General features: G+C 42.0%; 1 protein-coding gene across 1 annotated transcript in view; it reads left to right on the forward strand.

Annotated features, from left to right (window-relative positions):
• The window catches only part of DOCK5 (dedicator of cytokinesis 5), a 238,167-nt gene extending 222,660 nt beyond the window's left edge, over nt 1-15,507 (forward strand). The window contains exons 48-52 of the mRNA XM_010378154.2: nt 2,039-2,205; nt 7,845-8,016; nt 8,665-8,803; nt 9,959-10,062; nt 10,982-15,507. Of these exons, the coding sequence (XP_010376456.2) occupies nt 2,039-2,205; nt 7,845-8,016; nt 8,665-8,803; nt 9,959-10,062; nt 10,982-11,086 (687 nt within the window). The 3' untranslated portion in view covers nt 11,087-15,507. The remainder of the gene's footprint in view (nt 1-2,038; nt 2,206-7,844; nt 8,017-8,664; nt 8,804-9,958; nt 10,063-10,981) is intronic.
• The last annotated feature ends 1,305 nt before the right edge of the window (nt 15,508-16,812 follow it).

The raw sequence follows: 16,812 nt of genomic DNA on the forward strand, positions 1-16,812 counted from the left end.
CGGGAGTTCGAGACCAGCCTGGCCAACATGGTGGAACCCCATCTCGACTAAAAATACAAAAAAAATTAGCTGGGCGTAATGGCGGGCACCTGTAGTCCCGGCTACTCAGGAGGTTGATGCAAGATAATTGCTTGTACCCAGGAGGGGGAGATTTCAGTGAGCCGAGATCACAGCAGTACACTCCAGCCTGGGTGAAAGAGCGAGACTCTATCTCAAAACAAACAAACAAACAAAAAAACCAAAATAACCCAAAGTTTTCTGAATCCTAGACACTGGTTAGTTTTGTCCTGTCTGGCCAAATTCTTATATTTTTTCCTAATCTTAGAAATAGTATCTATTTTGATGAAAAGTGTACGGTTTTCCCGCCTTTGAAGGGAAGAAGGAATTGTGAATTACATTTCATATGTATGTAGCTGCTTTCATAATTGTTTTTGACGAGTTCCTCACAGCTGCAATTTTCTTTTCTCCTCCTGAGCAGTTCAGTGGATAGTGCACGTACTAACCTTTTCTCTCCAGCGGGTAATGGTGTGATACATTCTAGCTTTACTTACCTGCATTTTTTTCTTTAAATTCATCCTGTTCTCTTTAATGGTCTTATTCTTTTTGTTTTGTTTTTCTTTTTGAGACAGGATCTCTCTTTGTCACCCAGGCTGAAATGCAGTGCGTGATCACAGCTCACTGCAGGCTTCACTTCCCAGGCTCAAGCCATCCTCCCACCTCAGCCTCCTGAGTAGCTGGAACTACAGGTGTGCTCCACCACAGCCAGCTAATTTTTATTTTTTATTTATTTATTTATTTTTTTGAGACGGAGTCTTGCTCTGTCACCCAGGCTGGAGTGCAGTGGCACGATCTCAGCTCACTGCAAGCTCCGCCTCCCAGGTTCACGCCATTCTCCTGCCTCAGCCTTCCGAGTAGCTGAGACTACAGGTGTCCATCACCATGCCTGGCTAATTTTTTGTATTTTTAGTAGAGATGGGGTTTCACCGTGTTAGCCAGGATGGTCTCGATCTCCTGACCTCGTGATCTGCGTGCCTCGGCCTCCCAAAGTGCTGGGATTACAGGTGTGAGCCACTGTGCGCGGCCCACACCCAGCTAATTTTTGAAACTTTTTTGTAGAGATAAGGTCTCGCTATGTTGCCCAGGCTGGCATCCAACTCCTGGACTCAAGCGATCCTTCTGCCTCAGCCTCCCAAAATGCCAGGATTACAGGTGTGAGCCAGTATGCCCAGCCCTTTAATGGTCTTATTCTTAAACCCCTTATTTTCACATTATTTCCTCAAACCAAAGCTCTGAGTTTCTTCTCATGTTCTTTTCTCCCCCATTCCTGTCTGCCCACCTTCAGTACAGTTTCCTCCAGGGTATCTTTTTGACCGTGTCTTTCAGCCATTAAGTGTTCAGTCCTGCCATCTTCCTAAGATTGTGCCTCCTAACCTGCTGCTACTTAAGAGTTTTTCTAGGAGCATTTGTCTTTTGCACACACATTCCTAGACAGCAAAGACTATGTCTTGGATTTAATGAGCTTAGTCATTGTTACAATTAGGCCAATATTAGTGAGTCAGTTTCATATGGTGGCATCTAGGGGTAATCCTACTGGTGACATTTCTAGAGAATGTAGGATTCACCAGGTTAAGCTGCACATCTACAGTGTCAATCTAAAAATTTTCTCTTACCCCAATATTCCATGTTTTAAAAGACTGAAAGAAGCTAAGCTGGGGAAGCAGACGGAAGGTTTTGCTATTTATTGAAGAGTGTGAGGCACATCTTAATTTTTTCCTTTCTCATGTAGGTAGCAGAAAATTATGACAACTTTGTCTCTAGTCTTAGAATCAGGGAGGTTTAATCTAAGTTGTACCTATAGCTAACAATATCAGTATGTGCAATATTTAACAATAGAGGCAGCACAGGCACCAACCAATCAGAATGGGGTGCCAGCCAATACAGATGGGTACTGGTTAGCCACAAGCAAACAGGGCAGCTGGGCAAGTTCATAGGGGCTGGATTCCAGGCCCGCTAACCATGTGGAGTCATATGTTTTCAGCCACCCAACTTGAGGGAGAGGAAGCAAAGCCGCACGGGGTCTGTTGTGCTGCCCTACATCATGTCTTCCACTCTGCGGAGGCTGTCCATCACCTCAGTCACGTCCTCTGTGGTTTCCACCTCTTCAAACTCATCTGACAATGCTCCTTCCAGACCGGGATCTGATGGGTAAGGGTTTGATCTTTCATCTGCAGGAAGGGTGGGGTAACGCCTTAATGATGTTTGCCTTTAGCCACGCATCACTTCTTTGAGAACAATAGCCTTTGGGTCATTCTCATTGTCTTCCTCATGAGGAATGTCATGATTAGCAAAATAATACCAACAGTTACTAAAAATGAAAAATGACAAAAAAAAAAAAATCACCCACAATACCACGCTATTACATACCTATAGTCATTACCTATTTTTTCATCATTTCCATTTTAAAAACTAAATTTTTATATTATGAATAGGTTTTATAATCACCTGACATGAAATTCCAAAAGTACCAAATGATATATCACAAAAAATCTCCCTTTATTCCCAGACTTCCCACTACAGTAGAATCCCTGCAGTAGCCCCACCCCCAGAGCCAAATGATACTAACATTCAGGTTCTTGGTACCCCCATGGCCGCTCTTTATAGGTTCACAAACATTGCCTAATTATATCTTCTTCCCTACACTTTTTTTATATGAATGGTAGAATTTACTTTGCTTTTTTCATTTACTATTATATCTTGAAACTCATTCCATTTTAGAACATAAAAAGTCCCCTCTTTATGCTTTCTGTAGCTATAGATATATCATTGTATGTATGTGGCATGGTACAGATTGAGTATTCCTCATCCAGAATGCTTGGGGCCAGAAGTGTTTTGAATTTCGGAATGTTTTAGTATTTTTGGATATTTGCGTTATACCAGTTCAGCATCCCTAATCCAAAAACCCCAAATCTGAAAAGTTCCAGGAAGCATCTCCCTTGAGCGTCATGTCAGCATTCAAATGTATCACATTTTGGAGCATTTTGGATTTTGGATTTTGGGATTAGGGATATTCAACCTGTATGTTTCTACCAGTGCTTACTGGTAGAAATTCAGTTGCTTTCAGTCTTATTACTGTTCCTTCAGTGTGACAATGAATAATCTTAAACACAAGTTATTTTGTACATATACAACTATATCAATATGGGAAAAATCTCGTATATGAAATTGCTCTGTCAAAGATGTATATTTGCAATTTTGAAAATTATTCCTGGCCGGGCGTGGTGGCTCAAGCCTGTAATCCCAGCACTTTGGGAGGCCGAGACGGGCGGATCACGAGGTCAGGAGATCGAGACCCTCCTGGCTAACACGGTGAAACCCCGTCTCTACTAAAAAATACAAAAAACTAGCCGGGCGACGTGGCGGCGCCTGTAGTCCCAGCTACCCGGGAGGCTGAGACAGGAGAATGGCGTGAACCCGGGAGGCGGAGCTTGCAGTGAGCTGAGATCCGGCCATAGCACTCCAGCCTGGGTGACAGAGCGAGACTCCGTCTCAAAAAAAAAAAAAAAAAAAAAAAAAAAAAAAAAAAGAAAATTATTCCTAAACTGACTTCCATAAAGATTATAGCAGTTTACACTCCCACCAGCAACACGCAGGAATGCCTAGTTACTTATACCCTAACTACCAAACTGTACTCTTAGTCTTTTTAAATTTTACCAATCTGATGGGTGGAAAATATTTTCTTGTATAGCGTTTTGTTTGTTTGTTTGGTTTTTGGTTTTTGTTTATTTCTCGTTTTGCCTGAAGTTGAACATCTTTTCATTTGTTTATGTTTTATTTTCTGTGGCCTGTGGTCTTGTTTTTTGGTTTTTGTTTATTTCTCGTTTGCCTGAAGTTGAACATCTTTTCATTTGTTTATGTTTTATTTTCTGTGGCCTGTGGTCTTGTTTTTTGGTTTTTGTTTATTTCTCGTTTGCCTGAAGTTGAACACCTTTTCATTTGTTTATGTTTTATTTTCTGTGGCCTGTGGTCTTGTTTTTTGGTTTTTGTTTATTTCTCGTTTGCCTGAAGTTGAACATCTTTTCATTTGTTTATGTTTTATTCTCTGTGGCCTGTGGTCTTGTTTTTTGGTTTTTGTTTATTTCTCGTTTGCCTGAAGTTGAACATCTTTTCATTTGTTTATGTTTTATTCTCTGTGGCCTGTGGTCTTGTTTTTTGGTTTTTGTTTATTTCTCGTTTGCCTGAAGTTGAACATCTTTTCATTTGTTTATGTTTTATTTTCTGTGGCCTGTGGTCTTGTTTTTTGGTTTTTGTTTATTTCTCGTTTGCCTGAAGTTGAACATCTTTTCATTTGTTTATGTTTTATTTTCTGTGGCCTGTGGTCTTGTTTTTTGGTTTTTGTTTATTTCTCGTTTGCCTGAAGTTGAACACCTTTTCATTTGTTTATGTTTTATTTTCTGTGGCCTGTGGTCTTGTTTTTTGGTTTTTGTTTATTTCTCGTTTGCCTGAAGTTGAACACCTTTTCATTTGTTTATGTTTTATTTTCTGTGGCCTGTGGTCAAATACTTTTTTCTGTTGAATTGTTGGCCCTTTGTCTGTGAAATGAGTTGAAATGTTTTCTCCTAATTTCTCCTTTATCTTTTGACTTCTAATTTGTTGCTTCTAATTTTTTATTGAGTTGCACTGATTTTTTTATGTAGTCATATAATCAATCTTTTATTTTATGGCTTCTGGATTTTATTTCACAGTTAAAGGCCTCTCCCACTGTAAGATAACAAAAAAAGGTACTGTTTTTTTCATTGACTTTTAGGGTTTCATTATTCACCATTTTGTCTGTAATCCTTTTTTTTTTTTTTTTTTTTTTTTAGTAGAGACGGGGTTTCACCGTGTTAGCCAGGATGGCCTCGATCTCCTGACCTCGTGATCCGCCCGTCTCGGCCTCCCAAAGTGCTGGGATTACAGGCTTGAGCCACCGCGCCCGGCCAATCCTTTAGAATTTATTCTAATATAAGATGTTAGGTATGGAGCCAACGTTTTTATTTCCGAATGGCTACTCAATTCTTCTTATAACATTTAGTGAACACGTCATTTTTTTTTGAAATATCAATCTTATAAAAAATCAAATTTCCACATACTCTTCAGTCTGTGGACTTTCCTTTTTTCTATTTCTTGGATTTACCTGTCTACTCATGCATCAGTACTATGCAATCTTAGTTCTTGTAGATATAAAACATTTTTTATTTCCTAATACTCCTTTTCAGAATTTAATCTGGCTAGTGTTGCTCATTGCTCACTGTTGGATTGACTTGTCTAGAATCCTGTTGCTGTTTTTGTTAGGATCATGTTACATGTATGGACTAACTTGAGGAAGACTGATGGCTTTTTGATGCTGAGGGTTCCTTGCCAAAAACATAAAATGCCTTTCTGTATGTTCAAATTTAAAATATTTGAAAGGAGTTAATTTATAGTCATGTTCTTTCTGCTAAGATTACTATTTTTAAATAATATATTGCTAAAGTACTGGAAACTTTTCTTTGTTTTTATTTATTTATGTATTTGAGACGGAGTCTCGCTCTGTCGCCCAGGCTGGAGTGCAGTGGCGCGATCTCCCCTCACTGCAAGCTCCGCCTTCCAGGTTTATTTACGCCATTCTCCTGTCTCAGCCTCCCGAGTAGCTGGGACTACAAGCGCCCGCCACCACGCCTGGCTAATTTTTTGTATTTTTAGTAGAGACAGGGTTTCACCCTGTTAGCCAGGATGGTCTCGATCTCCTGACCTTGTGATCCACCCACCTCAGCCTCCCAAAGTGCTGAGATTACAGGCGTGAGCCACAGCACCTGGCCAAGTACTGGAAACTTTTAAAAGAAAACAATGCTTTACTACTTTATCACTCAAAGATAACCACTGTTAAAGTTCAGTTATATAATACCAAAAGAGTATGTTTATGTTTTATACAAGTGGAAAAGCATTGCATCTGTCATTTTGTGGCCTACTGCTTCATTTAATATAGGTGATGAATATTTATACATCATTAAGTATTTAAAATAGTGTTGACTGTAAGTTATCAGTTGACTCACCTTTTCACAAATGTTTAATTCCATAATACAATAATTACATCATAAAAATAACCTTCCTTAATGCCACCCTACCTGGAAATCAAATATGTAGTATTTCTTAAATTATACATCCTATAGATATAGTTTGGTACTTTGCTGTTCCTTCTTTTTTTTTTTTTTTTTTTTTTTTTTTTTTTTTTTTTTTTTTTTTGAGACGGAGTCTGGCTCTGTCTCCCAGGCTGGAGTGCAGTGGCCGGATCTCAGCTCACTGCAAGCTCCGCCTCCCGGGTTTACACCATTCTCCTGCCTCAGCCTCCGGAGTAGCTGGGACTACAGGCGCCCGCCACCTCGCCCGGCTAGTTTTTTTGTATTTTTAGTAGAGACGAGGTTTCACCGTGTTAGCCAGGATGGTCTCGATCTCCTGACCTCGTGATCCGCCCGTCTCGGCCTCCCAAAGTGCTGGGATTACAGGCTTGAGCCACCGCGCCCGGCCTGCTGTTCCTTCTTATTATTATAAGCACTTTTCATGTTGCTATGTAATCTTTATTTATGTATGTATTTTTTTTGAGACGGAGTCTCCCTCTGTTGCCCAGGCTGGAGTGCAGTGGTGCAATCTTGGCTCATTGCAACCTCTGCCTCCTGGGTTCACGCCATTCTCCTGCCTCAGCCTCCCGAGTAGCTGGGACTACAGGCACCCACCACCACGCCTGGTGAATTTTTGTATTTTTGGTAGGGAAGGAGTTTCACCATACTGGCCAGACTGGTCTCGAACTCCTGACCTCATGATCTGCCCACCTCGGCCTCTCAAAGTGGTAGTATTACAGGCGTGAGCCACCATGCCCGGCCGTGTCATCTTTATTGTCAGCTTTTACCATCATTTTTTATGGCAATAGACATTGCATCATACAAATGTGCCGTGATTAATTCTTCTCCTACTATAGAATATTTAAGCTGCATCCTTCTTTCTAAACAATTAACCATAAAACTTCATTATATATTTTAATACAAAAATATGTAACTTGTATCAGTATGAAATATATTTTCATTAAAAACTGTAGCAAACATATTTGTATATGTAGCTTTCCTATTAGCATGCATTCTTAGAAGTGCTGGGATTTAGATTACTACATTCTAGTAGTATGTAGTTTGTGGGTAGGATTTGAACACAGGCTATCTGGCTCCAGAGTTGTGCTATTACCCACTACATAAAACTGCCTGTTGAATCTCTTAAACATTCTGTCTTTGCCTATACATTGAATTAATACCTTCTCTTCCTGGGATAACATACTCATATTTTCGTCCAGTCACCTGATGGTCTTGTTTCTGTGTATTAACACCTTGAGATGTTTGTTCAGTTGTAATTGAAAATTTAGATTTAGAATCTGAGAGTGAAGTCATAGGTCAAGAGTAGGTTGAGGAGGCCAGGCACGGTGGCTCGTGCCTCTAGCCTTAGCACTTTGGGAGGGCCGAGGTAGAAGGATCACTTGAGCCCAGGAGTTTGTGATCAGCCTGGGCAACATGGTGAAACCCCATCCCTACTAAAAAAAACACAAAATTTAGCCAGGCATGGTGGCACACACCTGTAGTCCCAGCTACTCAGAAGTCAAGGTTATAGTGAGCTGTGATCGCACCACTGCACTCCAGCCTGAATGATGGGAGAAAGACCCTGTCTCAAACAAACAAACAAAAAAAAAAATGTAGGCTAAAGAGTCATAACTGCTGGTACTTTCATAGTGAATTTTGATTGCAAGGTGATCAGTATTTGTGATGTTTGTCCTTGTTCCTGGCCAATAGCTCGATCCTGGAGCCACTTTTGGAGCGCAGGGCCTCGTCAGGTGCCAGAGTTGAAGATCTGGCCCTCAGAGAGGAGAACAGCGAGAACCGGATCAGCAAGTTTAAGAGAAAAGACTGGAGTCTGAGCAAGTCCCAGGTCATTGCAGAGAAAGCACCAGAACCTGATTTGATGGTAAAAAACAAAAAAGAAAAAAAGAAATCTCTGGAGGCTCGCCCCACCTCCCCTGTACCCAGGCACATCACCATCCCCTCCCAGATTGAAGCTGGCATGCGCCTTGTCTTAGGACTCAGTAGCCTGGGTTAGTGTCAGATGGCAGATTGTGGTAAGGAGAGCACATACCGAGAAGTTCGAGTCTATAGATCAACATTGGTGAAGATGTTGCACCTACAATGTAAACATATGGGTTGATGCTTAGAGCTGTGGTTCTCGCCACTCTGTCCCCAGTCAGTCCAAACACTGTCATTTCTCTTTAAGTTTTTTAAAAGGTACTTTCCCTTCCATAAACCACATCAAGTTGTTCAATGTGGCAAGACCACCTTTTCCTGAGAATCAGGATGGCTTATGTCCAACATAAATGACGCAGCCCAGCTGTGATCAGAATCCAGTCTGTGGCCAGTCAGAAAATAATCTATGGTTCAGTGGTTCTAGTCAGTGCCTGTTTGGTGGTGCCCATCATATGACAATGTAGTAAGCTTAAAAATCGCTCCTTTAGTTAAGTCCTTTTCCAAGTGTCTTCTCAGAAGACAAGGCTGTTGAGAGCATTGTTGAGCTCAGCCTTCCTCACCGTGAAAATGTTTTGCTTTTTCTCTCTGGTCCTAGAGCCCAACCAGAAAAGCACAAAGGCCAAAGAGTCTCCAGTTGATGGATAATCGGCTATCACCATTTCACGGTTCTTCACCTCCTCAGTCAACGCCCTTGAGCCCACCTCCACTCACTCCCAAAGCCACCAGGACCCTAAGTAAGTTTTCCTGTATTCCTTATAGTCTTTATACTAGGGAATGGAGTATGTTTATGCATCTGGGCATTTTGTAACTAAACCAGCCACAATGTATGTAAAGCCATTGTAAAACTGGTTCAATTCAGCATTCATGTATTATACAGTTAGACTGGAGTTTGGCAAGGAGGCCACTAGGACTCATTAAACCTTTCTGGATAGTGATCCAAAGGGCATTAGTGTCTGTTTTATAATTGTGAAGGTATAAATGAGGCAGATCTGCACTAGGACTAGACAGACAACAAGTAACTTACAAGCTAACCATCGGTTAGGTAGACCTGAACAGGGACAAGAAATAGACCCATTCCATCTACTGCTTATAGTCTGGCTTGGGGAACCAGCAGTGCACAACACTTGAGAAGAATTGGGTACCCATAGTCCAGAGGCATGGGAGAGGGATAAATCTATCAGAGCCAGATGGGAGACTGTTGTCAACCAAGAGTTAAGAGATTATCAGTTACAGTTGAGATGAAGTGAATATTTTCCTAAGCACTTGAGCTATATCAGAGAACAGAATAATACCATACATTCCAGAAAATGTTCTCATCTTCAGCTTAATAGTAAAACCCTGAACAAAAAATAAAGTTTTGGCCGGGCGCGGTGGCTCACGCCTGTAATCCCAGCACTTTGGGAGGCCGAGGTGGGCGGATCACGAGGTCAGGAGATCGAGACCATCCTGGCTAACACAGTGAAACCCTGTCTCTACTAAAAATACAAAAAACTAGCCGGGCGTGGTGGCGGGCGCCTGTAGTCCCAGCTACTCGGGAGGCTGAGGCAGGAGAATCGCGTGAACCCGGGAGGCAGAGCTTGCAGTGAGCGGAGATCGCGCCACTGCACTCCAGCCTAGGTGACAGAGCGAGTCTAAAAAAAATAAAAATTAAAAAAAATAAAGTTTTTGCTTCAGAACATCATGTGGAGCTCTTGAAACTTCTGGCGAGGGCATTGCCTGTGTGATGTGGGGTGGGAAGTCTTCTTCATTCTAACCACGGAAACCACAGAATGTGGCTTTCACAAGTTGGTTGACCAGGTTGGCTTAGGTGTTATGGTGCCAGCAACATTTCCATGAGCTTTCTTGCTCAGTGCCTCTCTCTGCCCGCCTGCACTTTGTGTCATTTCTAGGCTCCCCATCGTTGCAGACAGATGGAATCGCGGCCACTCCTGTCCCACCTCCACCTCCCCCCAAAAGCAAGCCCTATGAGGGCAGCCAGAGGAACTCCACTGAGGTAGGGAAATCACAGCTGGCAACTGTGGCCAGGGAGCGCCACTCCTGGGAAGGCAGCATCAGGTTTTCCAGGCTCTTCAGTGGGCAGGTTTGCTCATAGGCCTGTCACTGCAGTCGATTCTTGGCTCGTTCCTGAAACCACAGGAGATAGAGAAGTTTTCAATGGGAAGGACAGACATTCAAGCAGATGATGAAGGTAGAGCAGGTGTTCTCTGTACCTTGTCCTGGGTACCTGTGAAGTTCACCTTTTTAGGGGGGCAGGGGCAGGGTCTGGCTCTGTCACCCAGGCTGGAGTGCAACAGTGCGATCATAGCTCACTGCAGCCTTGAACTCCTGGGCTCAAGTGATTCTCCCACCTTGGCCCCTCAGATAGCTGGGAGTACAGACATGTGCCACCATGCCCAGCTAATTTTTTAATCTTTTGTTGAAATGGAGTCTCTCCGTATTGCCCAGGCTGATCTCAAACTCCTGGCCTCGAGTGATCCCCCCACCTCAGCCTTCCAAAGTGCTGAGATTACAGGTGTGAGCCACTGCCTGCCCCCAGCCCTCTGTTTCACTTTTGAAGAGTTTACTTCTGAGTAAAGGACAGTCATTCTGAAATGACCTTAGATGGGTTTCCTTCATTCATTCAGCAAATGACTTCTAAGTGCCTCCTATCTATACGCCAGGAACCCAAGTGTTGGGGATACAGCAGCGAGAGAGAGAGACAGAGAGTGAGTGTGTGTGTGTGTGTGTGTGTGTGTGTGTGTGTGTGTGTGTGTGTGTCTGTCTGATCAGCTCACGGGAAACAAGGAGGACAAGTCAGTATAGTTTTCCATTTCACTTTAGAAGCTAAAACAGAATATGAGAAATGGGCGGAGAAGGCAGAATTAGGAAGAAAGCTAAAACCTGCTTCTAATTTTGTGTTTCTGCTTCTGCAGCTCGCTCCCCCACTGCCTGCACGAAGAGAAGCCAAAGCACCACCCCCTCCACCTCCAAAGGCTCGGAAGTCTGGCATCCCTACTTCCGAGTCTGGATCCCAGTAAGGATCTTGCCCTCTCTGCAACACCGAGTGCCTTAGACAGCTGCTGCCTGAGAACTGGCCTCCAGCCGGTGTCCTCATTCCATGGGGTTCCCTGCTGACTGCGTTTCCTGACCTGGGATAATGTTTACCAGCTCAAAACCGCTTATGTTCTTCCAAAAGCTTCTCTTTGATAGAAGTTTGAGGCCATGCCACCTCCCTTCCAGTCCACATGAAATTCCAGAATCAGTCACAGCCTCTGAATTTTTCAAAGAAGAGATCGCATTCACCATTGTTAAATGTCAGCCTGTACCGCAGAGACATGATGGTCTGCTCAAGCCTGGACAAGTTCTTCCACATTGATGGTGGAATCTCCTTGGAAGGATTTTTTGCTTTATGAAAAGCTGTGCTGGAGACTTAGGTACTTTTCTCATGTGGACACACCCATCCCATCCCATATCGCATCTTGGAAGAGATGGATATCAAATACACTTTGGTAGCTGAAATAATCGTATCTTTCTGATGTCTATCGTGTCTCCTTTGAGGAAAAGAACACACATTTTTAATGGAGATTGGCTGCTTTCAGGTATGTGTGGCTGTCATTGAAAGAGCATGGACTCAAACGTGAGCCCTGAGTTCTTGTGGCCACCCAACTCCCATCTTCTCGTGGCACAAGAAAGCTGCCCTCTCCCTGTCTCACCACACTCCTGACTAATGACCCTCATGGCACTGCGGTCACTCCTTCCCTATGGACTTCTTTGAAGCTCTTCCTTTTGCACATACTTTTTTTTTTTTTTTTTTTTTTTTTTTTTTTTTTTTTTTTTTTGCCTATTACCTCCTCCGAGCGCAAATCACTGGCTACAAGGGACTTACCAGTCTGGATTCAGCAGCTTCTTTTCCAGAACCCATTTGGATGACTCAGCAGCCCCATCTGCTACTTGATTTTACCCTGGAGAACACAGTGCAATATTTCTCTTTGATTATTTATTCCTCTTGATTGTGGAATTAATTTGATTGCTTGCTAATGGTACTAATAGTACTCCTTTCAGAAGAAAAAAAATGGAGTGATTTTGGTGACCAAATATTACATACATAAATAGCCACATGAAGTTTTAGACGTTTGGAGCTGGAAGCCTCAAAGATCAACCAACCAGCCCCCTTATTTAGTAAATGAGGAAATTGAGGCTACACACAGAAAATTGTACTACAGATTCTTACTAATAACCCAGCTTGCTAAATTAGTCTATACCCAGGTAACTTCTAGAAGACAACTCTGACAAACTCTTTAATATTTACCCCTTGTTGGAACAATATTTGAAATGTCCCAGGTATTTCTATGCTACTTAGATATTTGTGGCAAAGCAGCAAGCTTTTTGACTGAATGCAAAGGTCAACACTGGGGGAAACTTGCTAGCAGTCTCTCCCACAACGTTGCCCAGAGTCCTTTCCACTAAGGAGGAGAAGAGAACAGAGAAAGAGATTTCCATTTCCGCTGCCAGAGCTGGCATTTGCCCGCCTATCGTCTGTGTTTCCTGTTTCACCGCCACCCTTTTAGGAGAACTGCCAGTTCATCATGAGGGTCAAGGAAGCAAAAAGCTCTCAGATGTGTCCAAGGCATTACTTAAGAAATGCGTATTGCAGATTCTAGAAGGGGTGTGGAAAAGGTTATCCTTTACCCTCACCCAGTAGAACCTGCAGTGTGCTCGCGTGGAAAAATCATGGGCTTTGGAATTAAACCTATTTGGTGGAATTAAACCCATTTGGTTTCAAATCCCAGTTATGACATCTATTAACTTTGCAAACTCACACAAATTATTTGAAATTATCTGAGTTTTCATTTTCTCACCTTCCAGAACGGGGATGATGCCTCCTGCATGGGTTGTTGTGAGGTTTCAATGAGATGAAATATGGGAAGGAAGAGGTACTCACCTGATGGTCCTTGCTTTTCTCTGCTAGGCCTGAGAAGGAACTGGAACTCTCTTAAGAGCATTACTGATACTTTTTTTTTCCTTCCAAAATAGTTTGGAATGCGAGTGCAAGTTAGTTCTGCACATACAGCCCTTCTCCAAATGGTGGTTTCCTTTGAAGCCTTTTACATGATTATTTATGACTAGAGACAAACTTAGTAAGAACTCAAGAGGATTTTAAATGGAAAGAACTCAAGCTGTAGAGAAAGGAGGAGGCAACAGAAAGATATGTAGGGCTTACCTAGAGCCTGGCACGACTTCTGAGAAGTCACCCAGCAGACCAGCTAGAGGGGATTTGTGTACCACACTCTACTTTCTGGGCTGCCATTAAAATAGAAAGATATAAACTGGATCACCAAAAAAACCAAACCTCAAGGCTATCCTTCCAGAGCAGTAGAAATGAGTCCCACAGCCTGGTCTTTGCGCAGAGGCTAGGAAGATGGGATACATCACTGTCTGGATACCTTCTCTTTTTTATAGAACATATTCCATATGATTTCCTTTCCACCTTAATGGAAATAAGAGCTCTCTCCTGCCTGAACAAAAGGGATTCCAGGTAGTATTGTGGCTAAGAGATTACAGCGGACGATGGAAGGTTCATTTTTTAGGGAAGCTGTTGGGTAGGAAGAGTCACATTTGACAAAATTCATAAGTAATGTTGATGTCTGTCCTGAAGTCAAAGAGGATGACTGCAAAGAAACACCTCATGATTACATTAAATGTAAGAGATAAGGTGCAAGGAGGAAAAAAGAGAAAGAATTGGTCTTTATTTTTCTTGTTAAGAACTCTGGAGTATTGAAAGACATTGAAATTAGCCCTAAAATTGTCACAACTTTTGTGAACACTGCTTTATGGTTGGAGGTGTTTTTAAATCTTTATTTCCTCTCTTTCTCTCTCTGCTCTAGTGACTTCACTTGCTTTAAGATTTTTTTTTTTAAAGAATTGTTTTATTCAACATATATCAAGTTCTTATGGAATGCTAGTCATGGTACTAGTCCCTTGGGATGTAGCAGTTGAGTGTGTTCAATGGAAACAGCCCCAGTATACAAAGACAGTTCACTGTGGTGTGCTGTAGCATTGGAAAGGGAGTGGTACTAGATGAAAATGAAACCCTATATAAGACTGCTGGGCCATGGGTTGCTTCCTCCTCCTCCACCTTAACCCTCTGATTCCAGAATTGCAGTCATTTTCTCCTGCCAGGGAAACCCATTAAAAACTGCAGCCACATTGCAAATTCATAATGTAAAACAAGATGTAAAGCAGGTTTTGGGAAAACAATCTACCTTTGTTTACTCTTTCCAAGCTGGAAGGGTCCTCCTCTAGTTGTCCCTAGGTCACTGGCTAATTTCTTATTTTAAAATTTAGATGGAACTCATATACAGTTAAGTGCACAAATCTTAGCCATGCAGATGGGTAATTTTCATATAGCTATCTGCCCATGTCCCTGCCTCTAAGATATAGACATACACTGTTTTCAGCACCACAGAAGGTTCCCACATGCCCATGGCGCCATTTTGTGAAAGGTATTTAGAAGGCCCTTCAAATTTGTGGCTTCGTTTCTCATACTTCTCAGGTATAATAAAAAGGGGAGAAAAACCCCACCCACAAAACAAGGCTATAAAGATTGTGTACCTTTTAAAGAGTCAATTTGTAGTCAGTTCCTGGGCCTCTCTCTCTTTTTTTTTTTTTTTTTTTTTAATTTTGAAGCCATCTGAAGTTTAGAATTCCTTCAGCCCTAGCTGGTTTTATTCTCGGTAAACAAAAAGAGGGGGAGGATTTGAAGGAAACTAGTTTTCTGTACAAAGGCTTTGAGGTCCATGGACTATACTTGTCCCATTTATCATCCCACGTGGTGCTTTGACCCTGCCATACCCTGGCTGTTAAGATAAAAAGATTTGTGGACATTAAAATTATGAATATGCCAGTAATAATCCAGCACACATTGAAATATTGACACAGATTACCGTAATTTGTGCAACATCTTACAAACAATGTCATTTCCATAGTAGCCTCAGGCTTCTCCAGCCTGGCCCACTGGATCTAGACTTTAGGTTCATTTTAATAATTATGCTTTCCTTCTCTGTATCATTTGGGAAGTTGATAAATATCACTTCCTTAGATACCTTCATTCAATGATATGTCTGGCTTTTACAATTAAATTGGAAAAGGTAAGTTTCTGTTCGGGTGCGTTGAGAGTTGGACTATCAATTCTAATCTACAAAAGGAAATTCATGATTTCACTCTGATGCCTAGGATCTAGCCAAGGCTGGTCTGCAGTATCAGATGTCCAAACTCATCTACTATTAGCCGTATTTTGTGAGTTGTTCATCTAAACTTTGTCAAAATGCCTTTGCCATGATTTTGTTGCTATCTGGGTTTCAAACACGGACAGTTAGGAAGATGTGCATTGAAGTAGGAAAATTTTGTTCAGATTTGCTGTTATTTATTTTTTAAATTAAAAATGGAAACGTATTTTAAAGTTTATTGTGTGTTTAGTTTGTTATTGCCCTTATGTTAATGAAATCCTTCCTGAACTTTGCAGTTTTTCCTCCTTACCCACGCCTCTTTCATGACACATCACACCTAGCATTTTTTTGGCTTGTTTCCTTACAGGTCCTATTAGGTTAAACCTGCACTGTGGGGACCTGGAGTCATCTTTGCCCAGAAATAAGAAAAATTACAAACCACTTGGTTCTCTTCACCCTCTCTGTCTTTTCTTTTTTGCTATCTGGGCTGACAATTTTCTGATAGCAATTCATTTAATGTACATAGATTCTGTTTCTTTACCCATTCCCCACAGATATTTAGATAGGTAAAGAGAGAAATAAAAAGGTTAAAGGGGATATCTAATAACTTACATGAAAAGGATAGGAACTGGTTCTAAAATGGTTGAATGTTTATATCACCTGGGGAGAGGCCACTCCCAGACCAATTACATCAGAATTTCTGAGGGTGGGGAGTAAGACCCAGGCATCCACATTTCTTTGAAGTCCCTCCCATATTATTCCAATGCTAGACCAAGGTTGGAAAACTACCACATAAAGGAAATAAGACTTTAGGAAATTGGTATTTAAGGTGTGTTTCATAAAATCCCTGCTGGTGGTGGGTCAAGTTGGAGAGAGGAAAGGGGCAGTCACGCTTGTATTAGTTAGCACCACTGTTTAGTCCTGAGCTTACAACTTAAAATTTTTTTCCCCCCAAGAAACTGTTCTGTCCAGGAGCTGTGGCTCAAGCCTGTAATCTCAGCACTTTGGAGGCCAAGGCAGGAGGATTGCCTAAGCCCAGGAGGTAGAGGCAACAGTAAGCCCTGATCATGCCACTGTACTCCAGCCTGGGTGACAAGAGTGAGACCCTGACCCTGATTCCACAAAAAAATTTAAAAAATTAGCCAGGCACAGTGATGCGTGCCTATAGTCCCAGCTACTTGGGAGGCTGAGGTAGGAGGATTGCTTGAGCCCAGGAAGTCAAGGCCACAGTAACCCATGATCATCCTACTGCATTCCAGCAGGAGCAACAGAGTAAGACCCCATCTCTACAAAAAAATAAAAACAAATTAGCCGGGCATGGTGGTGCGTGCCTGTAGTCCCAGCTACTTGGGAAGCTGAGGTGGGAGAATCACTTGAGCCCAGGAGGTCAAGGCTGCAGTGAGCTGTAATTATGCCACTGCACTCCAGCCTGGGTGACAAAGTGAAACTCTATCTCAAAAAAAGAAAAAAAAATGTGTTCCAATACTTTGCTTTTTAGAAGCAATAATGCTTCACTGTGTTCATATGATTTATAAGAA

Source organism: Rhinopithecus roxellana, chromosome 9 (genome assembly GCF_007565055.1).
Source record: "Rhinopithecus roxellana isolate Shanxi Qingling chromosome 9, ASM756505v1, whole genome shotgun sequence".
Lineage (NCBI taxonomy): Eukaryota > Metazoa > Chordata > Mammalia > Primates > Cercopithecidae > Rhinopithecus > Rhinopithecus roxellana.